The sequence below is a fragment of the Trifolium pratense genome, linkage group LG7, assembly GCF_020283565.1.
Source record: "Trifolium pratense cultivar HEN17-A07 linkage group LG7, ARS_RC_1.1, whole genome shotgun sequence".
In the NCBI taxonomy this organism is placed as follows: Eukaryota; Viridiplantae; Streptophyta; class Magnoliopsida; order Fabales; family Fabaceae; genus Trifolium; species Trifolium pratense.
Genome location: NC_060065.1, coordinates 34,530,867 through 34,546,097, shown reverse-complemented (window position 1 = coordinate 34,546,097; position 15,231 = coordinate 34,530,867). Strand labels below are relative to the sequence as shown.

General features: G+C 31.8%; 1 protein-coding gene across 1 annotated transcript; it reads right to left on the bottom strand.

The window, feature by feature from the left end:
• Positions 1–215: 215 nt before the first annotated feature.
• Positions 216–1,677, bottom strand: LOC123898545 (S-adenosylmethionine decarboxylase proenzyme 4). Its single transcript, XM_045949529.1, has one exon. It carries the CDS (start codon positions 1,660–1,662, stop codon positions 586–588), a length of 1,077 nt encoding a protein of 358 aa, XP_045805485.1. The 5' UTR covers positions 1,663–1,677; the 3' UTR covers positions 216–585.
• Between the last annotated feature and the right edge of the window lie 13,554 nt (positions 1,678–15,231).

The following is a 15,231-nucleotide window of genomic DNA, read 5'->3' as shown; positions in this document are numbered from 1 at the left end:
CCTTTTGGACATTGCATTTCAAAACTCAATCATCCATATTTGGAATACTATAGATCTAACTTTGGATTTTATTCACATAAAAATGTATATTCACTATCAAAATTCACTTGTAAATGAATACCAAAAAAAATTCACTTGTAAATAATGAAATGAAAAGCTTACAAAATTTCATAAACATAAATATAATATTCATATGAAATTAGAAAATCCAAATATCTAAACTCTAAAGTAGTACTAAACTTGTTCCACCCCACTTGTCCTAACTTTCTAAACAAGTCAAACCAATACTATTCATCATCCATACTAACCAATAACATCGTGCCATGTCACCATTCCTGGAATTTTCAACTAAACTCTAACTCACTCTTGTTAGCTTATGCTCTCTACTTTGAAGGCATGGATTCTCTATGTCAGAGAATATACTTATATCGTTAGTACATTAAAGATGATTCAATTAAGATCGGACCGTTTAAATTTGAAGTTCAGTAAAAAAACATTATAAATTACAGATCAAATCAGATGATTAAGATCTTCTTATAGTCACTATTCTGAACAAATCAAATGATTAAGATCTTCTTACAATCACTACTTTGAAGCATTTTTTCGGCGAAGAGGTGTAAATGTTTGAAACACAACGCTACCTAACGCCGGAAACTGATCCATAGCACAACTCCTACATTTCAATCCAAGAGGCTCCAGTGCACTAGCAACCTTCCTCCAAACCTCATTATTATACTCACTACATGTCGTTATCGATACCGACATTGTCCCCGGTCGAAAAATCTGAACAACCTTCCTTAACACATGAACTATGTCATCATCATCATTGTTCACAGACCCTACACATTCAAAGCTTGCATAGCTATAACCATCTTCTGGAGTTACATGAATTGTAGAATACAATCCTCCATCCATTCCATTCATTGAATAGCCACAAGGATCAAATGCAAAATCACAAATGAATGCTTCTTTGTTGATTTTGTTTATTCCGGTTAGCTCCGTCATTTCTTTTCCGGCCGAGTGTCCGGATTTTTCATCGCCCGGTTTCCGGAAGAATTTTCCGGCAAGTACAGGATCAAGCTCTGTCATGCAGATCTCCATTGTGTATGGTAACTCATAAGGTATGTGATCATGATCATGATCATGATGATGAGGGTTTTGTGTTGCAGTGAAAACATGCCATGAATGAGAAGAAGATTTTGAAGGCATAATGGAAGCTTTTTTGTAGCAAAGATTTGAAGGGATGGTGTTTTCTAAGTAAGAAACTTCTTCATTGAATGAAGTATGAGGAAAAGGTTGTGAGTTTGGGAAGATGAAGCTACCTCTTGTGTAAGAAACAGAAGAGAGTGTGAGGTTTAAGTGATTATTTGAAAAGTAGATTAAGGGAATAATTGATTTGAGAAGTTGTGTAGTTCCACAAGTTTTGATTATGATTTTTGTTGGATAAACAAAAAGACTTGATTCTGATAAAACATAAGCATCAAAGTAAGAGTTTCCAACTGCTGAAACAACTGTGCATTGAACAGCTTGTAGAATTTGTTGAATGGATTCAAACTCAAGTTTTCTAAGACCAAGTTGGTGATTAATGGTTGGATTTGGATCATCATTAAGGAATTGAAGTTCTAATCTTTTTTCAAAGCCTTCAAAACCAGAGAATGCCATTTTGGGAGAGAGAGATTTGGTTTTAGTGTTGAGGTGAGAGAGAGGTTAGGGGGTGTGGATGGTATTTATAGGTGTGTGTGAGTTAGAATGAGAATGTAGAAGAGTGCATGCGGGTGATGAAACCAAGAATCATGATTTTAAGCATAATGAAGTGAATGGGATTATGATATGCAAAAATAATTTTGTTCTGTTTTTTTTCTAATTATATATTTATAGCATAATCTTCACTTCTCTAAGACAACACCAGGAAACAGAATTGATTTTGGTCACGCTCATTTTATAGCCTTCTAGCTACCTCTTCATAGTTTCTAATACTTAAATAAATAAAAAATTAAGAATTAGTTTTTGGTCGAAAGTTTCGGGTCACAAGGATCCGGGATTATCACATCAGACTTTGATCAACTACATACTTTTACGCAAAACTTTAAGGCATTAAGTTTATAGGTCCCGCACCGTCTGAACACTCCGTCAATAAGACTTTTGACTCAAGGATTTGGTTCAAGTTCAATCATCGACTCTGATACCACCGTTAGGTCATGAGGGGTCCGGGAATCATCAGTAAGCTCTCTTCTCTATTTGCAAACCATCACATCGGGCCTTGAACGACTACATAAGTGAGTTTGACACCACATTTTTACTCAAAACCTTAATGCATTAATTTTATGGATAATCTCACTTATAAAGCGTCCAACATTCACTTTTTCATCGATGTGGGACTACTCACACTTGAAATATCAATAGAAAGTTATAAATTCAAATTTCATCAATGTCTTTCAAAAGAGTTAAATATAAATTTTTTTTAGCATGTAAATTTTCCTTGTGTAAGAACACCATCCTCTTGTCTAATAATTTTTTATTTACTTTTTGCGCTTACTCAAAGCATTATTGAATAACTAACATTACATTGATTCGAATGAAACTAGATTTAAATTTTTTAAGTATATATATATATATATATATATATATATATATATATATATATATATATATATATACTTAAAAATTGTGAATAGAATTAATTTTTAAAATGGAAGGATATGTGGTAATTTGACCAGAATGATTGGTTAAACTGATGATAAGTGACAGAAATAATTGTGTTGAAACCATATCATAGTGTATACACTTCTTTTCACAATTAGTACAAAGAAACTTAAGATTTTGTAGGGGTTCAAGACCTTGTGAATTTGATCTCATGACTAAGCATTCAACCTAACTATATCAATGATAAAATCTAATAAAATACAAACATAATCATAAACAAGAGCTAGAGCCTAGATATATTTGTATCTTGTTCTGCAAAACAATGCAATTATGAACTCTCTAGAGAGGTAAAAAACAATTAATTAGAGCTATATCACTAGGTTAAAACAGAGGAAAACAGATTATTTTGTTTGTAAACGCCTTTAATTATTTTCATTTGTTTAATGTTAACTATGTAGCACACTGACACTTTAAATCGAATTTGAACACAGACATATAATTATATTCAATTTATTAAATCATTACTCGTGTTTATGTATATTTTTTATCTGATATTCGATATTTTTTTAACGAATAATTAGAATATCCTTGAATTGTGGAGGCCCCTAAGTGAAATGAAAATCAATAAAATTATTTTTATTCTTCATGCTGTTTACTAGCATGTAGCAAGTTGGCACATTATCATTATTTTATCAATTTGTTTGCTGTATTTTTATCAAAGCTTGCATAGCTTTGCATGCACACTTTGTTAACCATGTGTCACCATCTAAACTATAAGGATCCTTCCTTTTTGTCCTTCAAATTAAGGATTAGTCTTAAAAGTTTGGGTTATAAAATAATTAACTAAATAACGTTCATCATTAATTATGCATGTTACCATGAAACTCATTTTTATTAACCTTAAAATATGTTAAAAGTATTTGAACATAAAGTTGATCTAGATGGATGATAATGTTTAACTAGCTAATTTGATGTCTAAGTAATAGAGAGTAATTAATTAGTGGTTGATGGTCTTTTAAAGGAAGTTTTTGAAGCTTGTCTATGCCGACAGCTAAAACAAACTAACTTCTCCATCATGTAAGATGTTCTCCTCCTTGCAACTTCCAATTTACGAGTTGTGAAGATTATATCAATAATTCACCATAATCAGCATTATATCCATAATCTTTCCCTTAATTGGTAGTATAAATTACGTGTACAAAATGTGTTATTTACTAATTTAGAATCAAAAGGGAAAGATACAAAAAGATAACTAGTGAATTATGAGTTTTAAATGTGAGTGGTTAAGTCATATATCGACTATGAATGAACAAAATATTGGCTATATAAGAGAGTTAATTCATATACATGAGCAGCTCAGCACGTGTAGAGGCTTAAGTCGGGCCAATATCAATGAAAATTTATAAAAAAAAAAATTTGGTAAAAAAATTTGTTGGGTTAGGAGGAGGCAGCCGAAGGATCATTCGCATTGAGTTTAGAGCAGAAAGACTTTCGATGCTATACAAGTGAGTTGAACACCACACTTTTAACCAAAACCTTAAAGCATTAGATTTATGGGTCATCTCACTTCTAAAATGATCAATCCCAACTTTTCTAAAGAAAATAAGATTTAATTCACCTCACACTTACCACATCATTTTTACCCTAAATTTTGCTGCCTAAACCTTTGGTTTTTGGACAAATTTGTCTATATATTTAACGTCTTAAGATTTTGAGTGAAAATGTAACTCTTTTTATGTAATTTTGAAACATTGACATATGGTACATAACAAGAAAATGATAGGAAAAGGGTATACTAAATTTGAAGGCAATGATGAGACTTTGTGAGCTGAGAATCAAACAAAATTTTGCAGTTTTAAAGAGGTAGAAATGATGGAAATGTATGGCGTCATGAATACTAGTAAATCTTATGGTTGTGGCTGGAAGCCACTCTTTGAAATGCATGCGCACTAACACTAACACCAACTCAAACACTATCTCACATTTTGTCCATACTTTCACTCTCTCACACGCAAGCCAAACGGAAATACCAACTACAAAATCTTGCTCATTGCAATAGATTCTTGCATAAACTAAAAGATTCACACCCTTGCATATCCATCACTTACTTAGAAAAGATAAAAACAAACCACTATATATATGTTGATCGAATCAAATCATGATAAAAAGGTTTCAAACAAACACTCAAAAGATATCTCCAACTTTTTTGAATTTGGATTCCCTGCGGGGCGGTTAGTGATATGCATTCTCACATTATCGGTTCGGTTGACAAAAAAATGTAGATTTTGAGTTTAATTGCATAATTCAAAATATTGAGTTTAAATTTAGGTCTAACCTTAATCAGACAATCACTAATGTTCAGAATATATGAATGCGCTAGAAATATTGATTGTAGATGAGTCAGGTTTCTATGATTAAGACTTAATATATCCTTCATTTTTCAAAAGATATTGATGACTCAATTTATGAAAGAGGTACATACAAAGAGGATATTGGTGGAACTTATTTTGAAACACGAGTCCCGTCAATGATTAAACTATACTCTTTGTATATTTCTCTCTTTAAATGAAACCCTATATTTTTTTGATAAATAACGAAAATCAATCTCAATCCTACGTATGTTATTCAATTTAAGTATATATTTTCACCGTAGAGATGATCCCACCTCACTGTATTTGCTTCTCGCAATGGTGAAACGGAAGAAACAAAAGCACTCAAGTCACTCATCCTCGTGATGGAGACGCGCGCCTACTATTGGCGAGAACCTCGTAAATTTTTATAATCATATTATAGTTATTAAGTATATACAACTCATCCACAAAAAAAAAAAGGAAAATGCTAAACAGTGCCCCAGGGCACTAGTTAAGGATATAAATATGAAAATTTCATATCATAAATTGTGCATTCAATGTTTTAATATGTAAAAAGTTATTCTCTCTCATCATTTATTTTTTCATTTGTTTCTTTTTTTTAGTATGTTTAACTAGTGCCTGCCCGGGGGGACTGTATACAAAAATCAGATTTCAACATTTGATCACTTGTTTAAGTTCTTTGAATTGCTTGATCAATCGTATGTTGGCATGACTTGGTAACTTTAATAGGCAAATAAAAAAAATGTTTAGGAAAAGAGTTAATTTAGTGAAAACCTCCTTAATCCTAAATTAGTTAGGCCCCACTAAAAGTATAGGCACCTTTCTAAACCCCATACAAGCAAAAAGCCCCCACCCTCTTCACCCTCCTCATTCCTTAACTTAATTCATTCACCATAATAATGCAAACCTATGATTGGTCCCACTGTTTGACAACAAATGTGGAAGACCCCACAAGGGTACAAATCATCTAGCATGTATCCCAACTTAATGGCACACTTGGGTCCAGTCCATCTTTGTATCAAGTGTTAATAAGATTTTGAGGGACATGTTGTCCCCACTATATGCCCTTAACTTCAAGACAGTGCCATGATCAGTTGGCAAGGAACAAACGAGCTTTAGCCGCCATACTTGTTAATTTGCATGCGTATATTTTAGTGTACATGAAGAGTTTTTTTTTTTTTACTAATTGTTCACCTATAAATAACAAATGGAGAAAACTAATATGTATTTTAAGGATACATGTTAAGATTCTCGATAGGAAAATAATAGTCTTATATAATAAAGCTAACAAGTCCTACTACTACAACGTTATGTAATTCTTCTTATATAGGACCTACCTTAACCAAGGACCAAGGTGTTGATTGATTGAGTGCAAAATCTAGTATTAGTCTTATAGTCGGTTCAAAATTTTGAGTCTTTAATTTCTAAGGTAGTGGTGGCAAAATCAATTTGGCTGGTCACGTTGGCATGTTTCACCATTTGGTAGGGCGGGATGAGATTTACAAACTCCTCATTTGTGTTGATCAATAAAAAAATTAAAGATTATGCTGACAAAAGTCATTATCAATTTAGCTCGTCAAGTTGTTGAAAAATGCTAAATAGTTAAAAAAAAGTTAAGTATAATAAAAGTGTCTTGAAATTGTGTAATTAACTTTTTAAAAGTGTAAATAAAAATATTTTTAATGCAATTTTTTTCCCTTAACTAGTGCCGCCCTCAAGGGCCACTAGTTAGTAGTTAGATGACCTTAATTTGTTAAAGAGAAAAAATCTATCTCGAAAGGGGATTAACACATGCATACATGCCACATCATTTCCTCGGTTTGTGTTTGTGTTGAAAATAAACGCATGTCTAAGTCCATTTGTTTGCTACTACTGCGATGAGGTGTTACATAGTATCAAAAAGGAAACCAGGGCTCCGCTACTGGTATTCGAATATTGATGGCAACAGGCAACGCAAGCATGATTTTGTTGTGTGATACTGATACTACACTCACTGTCCTGTCTCTCTATTGTCTAACTTCACGTACAAGTATGGGAGGGAGAATTTTACATGAGCAAAATCTTTATTTATATGAGTCTCAATACACCGAGTTTGGAAACTAATGTACAATAATAACGAGCTAACAAATGAGCCACGTCATTTGTTTGTCTATGGATGAAACTTATGTTAAAGTTTTGTAAGTACAAAGTGAAGCTCTATAAGCGTCAATGATAGCTCCGATCATAGAATTGGTACAAATGCTATTAGAAATGTCTTTCACCATTTTATCGATTTTTAAGCCCCGTGCTTCCGCTGTTAGGATTTTTGGGTCACAATAGTAATATTACATGTGTTAGGGCCATTATGTAATTAGCCAAAGCATCAATGGTCTAATTAATAATTAATAATAAGTCTATGGCTAAAAGCATAAATATCATGAAAGGTAATTTATTGTGTAGATACCATAAGTCAATATCTAATTTGATGAGGGGCCAAATTAGAATATTGAAAACTAAGAAATAACCCTAAGGTTATTTATAAGGGTTATGGTCCCCAACTGTAGAAATAACGTGAAAACGGCGCTCAGTCAAAAGTTCTCTCTTCATCCCCATCAGAAGAGGTTTCAGGAGCCAATAAGAAATTCTACAGTTGGAAGATCACACATACCCGTGACCTTTGATCATCACATATGGAGAACTCAAACTCAGGTACGCTTCCGCTTATGATTATGTTTTATTTCTTAATGATTAACATGATCGACTCTAGGGTTTATGAATCAATTGAATTCTAACAAGTGGTATCAGAGCCACTCATGTTTAATCATTGAGAAAATAAGGTTTCATTATAATTTCATATAATTCAGTATGCTCATCTTCTGTTTTCGGATTGAATTTAGTTGAATTCTGTTTTTCGGTTTCCGTTTAATTTGGATTGCGATGTGCAATTATTCTAATATTGCACAGTATCGTATTATAGGTTTATGCTTTTCAGGATAAAATTTTCTTATGCTACCGTTTGGGAATTTCGGTTCCCTTTTTTTGTGATATCCATTATGTTCTGGATGTTCCATTCGGCCCCAATTTTGATTTGGTTTATTTTTATTCATCATATGATCTTAAGAAATAAATTGTAAGGTGTGCGTCATTATATGCTGTTTGTGATTAACAAACCAATCAGTGATACGTTATTTGTGCCTTTTTTCTTTAGTTTCTGCAATAATGAAACAAACTGATGTATTTTAAGCTAAGGTCCTCTTTTGGTTTTAAAGGTTTTAATTTTTTTCTACTTTTGATGCCATACAGAAATCTTGTTCTAGTTTTGTTTTTATGATGAGGATTCAACTTTGTTTGTGGGCTGCCGTTTTAATTTCATGAGAATCCTTACTTTAGAATTCAGTTTTCCAGTTATGTACGGCAGTGCCAGTCTATTGATGTATATGGCATGCACTTATCGTTTTCTCAGTTTTGCAGAATGAAACAAACAGAGTTTAAGTTAAGGTATTCTTTGTTTTGTTTCACATGTGCTGCAATTTTCTTTTGCTTCAAATTGATCCCATATATTATGTCATTTGGTTTCAATTCAATAAGAATTGATTGCGATTTTCTATAACTTTTATGGGTTTCAATTTTTCTTCTAGTGCCATACAGAAATCTTGTTCTATTCTTTTTCAAATATGTAAAGAAATTGGAACAAGACTCAAGTACAGTTATGGAAATTGCAAGTTGTGTTCTTATACTTGCAAATTTGGTTATCATTTTGGTAAGTATTTTAAATTCAAATATTGGACAGTTTAAGGATATGTATTTTAAAATAAGTTGATTGAAACATAACGTTGCCAAAGTAACCTCTTTTGTGGAGATTAATTTATTTTGAAATACAAAAGGTTGTGTGCTTGTAACTTATGTGAATATTTAACCGGCCCAAAGGAAGGTAACTATTTTACAGAATTATAAGTGCAACTGTGGTGATAAACGTGTGATAATTATTCGGTTTTACGTGTGAATAATAAATTGGCCCAAAGGAAAATTTGTTATTTGACATGTTTTTTTTTATTATCAGTGTTTGATTACTACGCCAAGGTATCACTGAAAAGTTAATATTTTGTCCAAAGATAGAATGTTAATGGATTCCCGATATCTTGTAATGGGATTTATCTTTATTTGAATTTAAAATTACTTTTATTTTAAAGCTTATTTGAGCATATTTTGCTTGTTTTTTTTGTTCTCTCTTCAGTTATGAATAACATGTTGAAGTTTACTTTCAACGTCAATTTAGTTAAATGGCTCAAACTTCAAGTTCTAGAAAGTAAATCTTTTGATAGTTCTTGAAGTATGGATCTCGACGTTGCGTTAAGGATTGATTCTCCCTCACCTCGTACGGATGAGAGTACCTCTAAACAAAAGAGGGAAATTGGAAGGTGGGAGAGGTCAAATTGCATATGTTCGATGATCATAAGGAATGCCACTATGGGAACATTCTAGGGCAGACTATCTGAAAAGATAAATACGGTAACAGTTTTCATTAAGGAAATTTGAAAAGAGGTTTTTCAATAACGAAAAGTTTGATATACCTATGTTTTTTTTGGAAACCTTAATTCAATAAAGTATAAGGATAAACTGCAGATAAAGTGTCTCAAAAGGAACAACAACATAAATAATTTAAATCAGGTAACGATAGTTGTTTTTTTTTGTGGAACTAAAGGGAAAAGAAATATTACGTTAACTGTCAAACATGACATGTTAAGGGAAGGTATATTTCTTATCTGGTTTGTTTTAAGGTTGATTTAACTTTGGTATGTAGACACACATGTTGGATAGATTCGGGTGTCACAACTAACAACAGTGTGCCTATGTAAGGTTTTATGAATTGTCGGCAACTAAGTGATGGTGAAAGATACATCTATATGTGGTTGACGACAAAACAGTTCAAGTTGAGGCAATTAAAAAAAAAAAAAAATTTAGATTATTGATAAAGACTAAATTGTATTTGGATTTTGATGAAACTATTTTTGCACTGTCTTTCAAACAAAAATTAAGTTCTATTTTTATTTTGAACCTATTTGGTTTTTTCTTGTTTATTTGGGAATGAAAACTTAAATTATTTCAAAATTTAAAATTAGTTGGTTTTGGTTCTTTGTCAGGTTACAATAATCTCTATTCAATTTAACACAATTGCTTCATTTAATTAACCAATGAGAATTCAGGTACATTTGACACAAGATATTGGGTGACATCTCCAAATGGAGAATAAAGAGACTTATGTCAAGTGAAATCTCAGACTCAGGTTTTCCAGAAAAGGGAAAATAAACCAATAAAGGAGATATGAGGCCAATGAGACTTTGGATGTCTTTGAACTTATAAATATTGATATTTGTGTGTCATTCTTTCCGGCTGTTTAGAATGGTAAACAATATTTATAATGTTCAAAGACGATTTTGTATATGGCATCATTTGTCACATTCATGAAACAAGAAAGTCATTGGACATATTCAATTTTTATTTAGGCTGGAGTTGTGAATCAACTCGACTAAAGAATCAAAAAGAGTTAAGTTTAACCGTGGTGGTAAATACTATGGTAGATTTAACAATTCATGTGAACAACGTCCAATAATTTATTCAATTAAAACTGCAGCATATGCCCTTAATGTCCGGTTAAAGCAAGACCTTATAATACAAATGAGAAGAAGGTACATGTTTTATGATCCCACAATTAAATTTCATTTTTTTATCAGGAGTTCTTTGAGGATGTCGAGTTTGCAGGGGGAGATATGGTTATGGAGGAATATATTGATGTTTCCACAGGTGTTTAACTCTCCATACAAGAAATTGTTCCATATGAACAAACTCTTACACCTCAAGAACATATGTCATTCAGGAGATCCACGAGAGAAAATAGAAATACAATAGATGATTATATTGTATTTATCCAGGGACATAAGGTTAACATTGGAATGATGGATGATGATCTAATCAGATTTCATCAAGCAATGAAAAGTTCTAACTCTCAAAGGTAGATCGGTGCCCTAAATAAAGTGATAAATTCCATAAATGACAATGACATTTGGGATTTTCTCATTGCCATAAGGTGCGAAACTCATTGGTCTTAAATAAAAATTTAAGACCAAGAGGGATTCGATAGGCGATGTGGAGAGGTAAAAAGCTCGTCTTGTCACAAAAGGATTTACATATAAAGAAGGCATTGATTATAAAGAGTCTTTCTTTTCGGTTTTTTCGAAAGACTCTTTTAGGACCATAATGACATTGGTGACACATTTAGAACTTGAGTTACATCTGGTGGATATAAAGACAATGTTTCTAAATGGTAACATTAATGAAACAATGTATATGGTGCAGCCGGAAAATTTTGTTTCAAAAGATTCAAAATATATGGTTTGCAAATTTAAGAAATCCATATATGAACTCAAGCAAGCATCTCAATTATGGTATTTCAAAATTCATCAAGCGATCATCTCATTCGGTTTTGAGGTGAATTTGGTTGATGATTGTATATATCATGAGTTGTGTGGGAGCAAATATATTTTCTTGGTTTTGTTTGTCAATGACAAGACGGTGAACCATGTGGCTAAGGGAGACAAGTTTAGTCTCAAACAGTGTCCTATGAATAACTTTAAAGAAAAGTAAATGCAGAAGATTCCTTATGATAAGTAGTAGGGAGTCTAATGTATATTCAGTTTTGTATGCGTTCAGGTATTGCGTACAATTTTTGGGATGTTGGGCAGATATTTAAGAAATTTAAGATTAGACCATTTGAAGCAGCCAAATGGGTCATACAATATTTAAAGAGAACAAAAGACTACATGCTAATGTATTGGAGGTCAGATTTTTTTTTTTTTTTTTTTTTGAGATCATTTGGTGTACTGACTCCGATTTTTGTTGGATGCAAAGATAACATATCATGAGGCATCTGATTATAGAACTTTGTCACGGGGCTGCACATAGTGGATAAGGAATTGAAACACCACTAAAGTTATTTGTGACAATAAAATATTAGTTCTATTTTCAATAACAAGGAACTCGACAAATTCAAGAATATAGAGATCAAGTTCTTGTTATTAAAGATTAAGTTCAGAGTGAACGGTTGTCTATAAAGCATATCGGTACAAACTCCATATTTGCGGATCCGCTTACTAAAGTTTTTCACCCAAAAAGGCTCTATGAGCATATTTCTCGTATGGGTGTCAAGTCATTAAGTGATATTAAGTTTTAGTGGGAGTTTGTTATTTTTAATGCTTTTATAATATAGACACACTTCAGTTCAAATAAGGCTTAAGAATATTTTCTGCAGAAATAAAGTTTTGGTATGTTTACACTCTGACTTTGGTTAAGGTTTGATCTCACTAAGGATAAGGAGGACCAGTTGAAAATCGACATATACAGACCAACTTCATGTGATTTTCATGCTACACATTTCATGATGGATCTATGTCATTTAGTTATGTCACTATTGGTGATCATTGATGGGTTTAGTTATGATTAATGTAACGAAAATCACCTTGGTTCTATATATTGGCATGACTAATGGACGAGATAATTTGGATATGCTTAAGGAATATAATGGCGAATTTTGAGCTCATAAAGTCTAACACATGTGTATATTACATATGTGACCAGTGGGAGATTGTTAGGATTTTTGGGTCACAATAGTAATATTACATGTGTTAGGGCCATTATGTAATTAGCCAAAGCATCAATGGTCTAATTAATAATTAATAATAAGTCTATGGCTAAAAGCATAAATATCATGAAAGGTAATTTATTGTGTAGATACCATAAGTCAATATCTAATTTGATGAGGGGCCAAATTAGAATATTGAAAACTAAGAAATAACCCTAAGGTTATTTATAAGGGTTATGGTCCCCAACTGTAGAAATAACGTGAAAACGGCGCTCAGTCAAAAGTTCTCTCTTCATCCCCATCAGAAGAGGTTTCAGGAGCCAATAAGAAATTCTACAGTTGGAAGATCACACATACCCGTGACCTTTGATCATCACATATGGAGAACTCAAACTCAGGTACGCTTCCGCTTATGATTATGTTTTATTTCTTAATGATTAACATGATCGACTCTAGGGTTTATGAATCAATTGAATTCTAACATCCGCCTCATGTGGTTGTGGCCGTTTTTGCCACTAAATATTCTCCTCTTTACCCTCTAAGACACATACCTATACGGCTATACCATAACACTCTTGTTCCTTAAAAAAAATTATTCACCTTTATTTGACTGCATGCTATTTTGTCTTGCCCGTTCAATCTAGGGAAGGTGTATCTGTATCGCACACGTGCTATATATTTGGGCATCATAACCACATAGTTAAGAATATTGCAATAAGATTTCATGTTTCATAGTATTACAATAAGATTTCTCGTGCCTTAAACACATAGCCAAGAGATTTCTTTGAAGTAATTGATAATGTGAGTGATAGATTGAGGCATGTTGGAGTGGATACACGTCAACATGGATGCCATCATGTTCCCTTTGCTCCAAACTTTTTTGTCCTCTTCATAAAGCTTATTATATGATTAATTAATACTACTTAGTATATTTTTTTCTCTAGATTGAACTTTCTACATTCTCCCTGACTCCAAGTTAAGGCAAATCTCTTGGACATGGAAAAATCTCTTTCTACATTCTCGTGCCTTATTATTATTATTATTATTATTATTATTATTATTATTATTATTATTATTATTATTATTATTATTATTATTATTAAACTAGTTAGTAAAAAAAAAATAGATAAAATAAAATTTACTAATGGTTAGTGCCCTACATGATTTTTGTCATATTCGATTTTGAGTATAGGTTAAGTTGATTTATCTTTGCTCCAATAAGTTTTAAATTAATATAAATAAAAAATTCGATAATGAAGTATCCAATTCAGAATCCTCCAATGAGATTTATAATATAAAAGAAACTTTTGTTTCAACCTCAATTGTTTTTCATGGTCAATTAAATTTGATGTATAAATAAATTTTTTAAATATATAAATATATATTTAACATTTATATCACATTTAGATAATTTCTATTGTTACTAATACAAATATTTTTTGACGTTATAGTATGAAATAGCGCATAAGACACGAATGTAGTAACCGTTTACTATTTTATGGCTAACAATGAAGTATTACCATAAGAGATCTTGAGATTTCTTATGTATAAAAGAAGTAATAAAGTAGGCATGCGCATATTATCAAAATTAGAAATCTTGATATGAAGGATCCTAATTTTCTTTGTCCTATTTGGTTGATCTAATAACAACTAGTACATTTTTCTTCCTTCTTGTTTTTAATCATTAACCATAGTGTTGACAACTGTCTAAAAATATATGGCATGCATCATAGGCATGTCCTTTTGCAGTGAACTTTTTCACTGCCAAGATTCTCTCTTTATCCAAACACATACTATCATATTATATGGGGTTAAAAAGTTAATCTATATGGTAAATATTAATGGATAAATCCTAAGGGGGGCAAGAATCTTCTAGTACTAAGTCATTAAGAATTGTTTAGAGAGCTGTCTATAAGGATTGATACTAAGATTATGAAAGGAGTAGATACTAATACAGATGTCATATAATCATTGTAATGTTGATAATATGTTATGAGTATATTACATATGCATAACGTGAAGTGAATAATACTACTGACTCAACCGGTCAATGAATAAGATTATTCAACTAATTAACCTAGATGCTTCAAATTAATTACACTACTCATTAGCCATGATAAGGGGACCCTCCTTAATTAGAAATCCTTAAAACAGTGAAATATTAAAGATATTCTGTTTAGGATATCTATGAATATGATCCTCTCCTAGAGATATACATACTGAGTACTAGTAGTGACTTTTTACAGCTTCAAAAGTTGGATTTAACTTGAGGTAAAAAATCCTTCAATGTCCAACATTGATATGTTAGCAAGTTTGACTTGTTTTGTACCTCCACTGCATGCGTAGCCTCTTTGGAGGGACAGAGAAAACATAAGCACTTATATTTATGAGTTGAAACATGAAAATAAAAAAATGTTAACAAGTTGATGAACAGAGAAATATTAACGAAGAAAAATAAAGAAACTAAAATACAATATGACAGTTAATATTTGACATACTAAAATAATGAGAACCTATGTCAAGAAATTATGAGAGAATCAAAGATACGCAATTTTTAGCTATAAATGAAATAGTCATTTTGTCTCTCAAACCTCAATTACT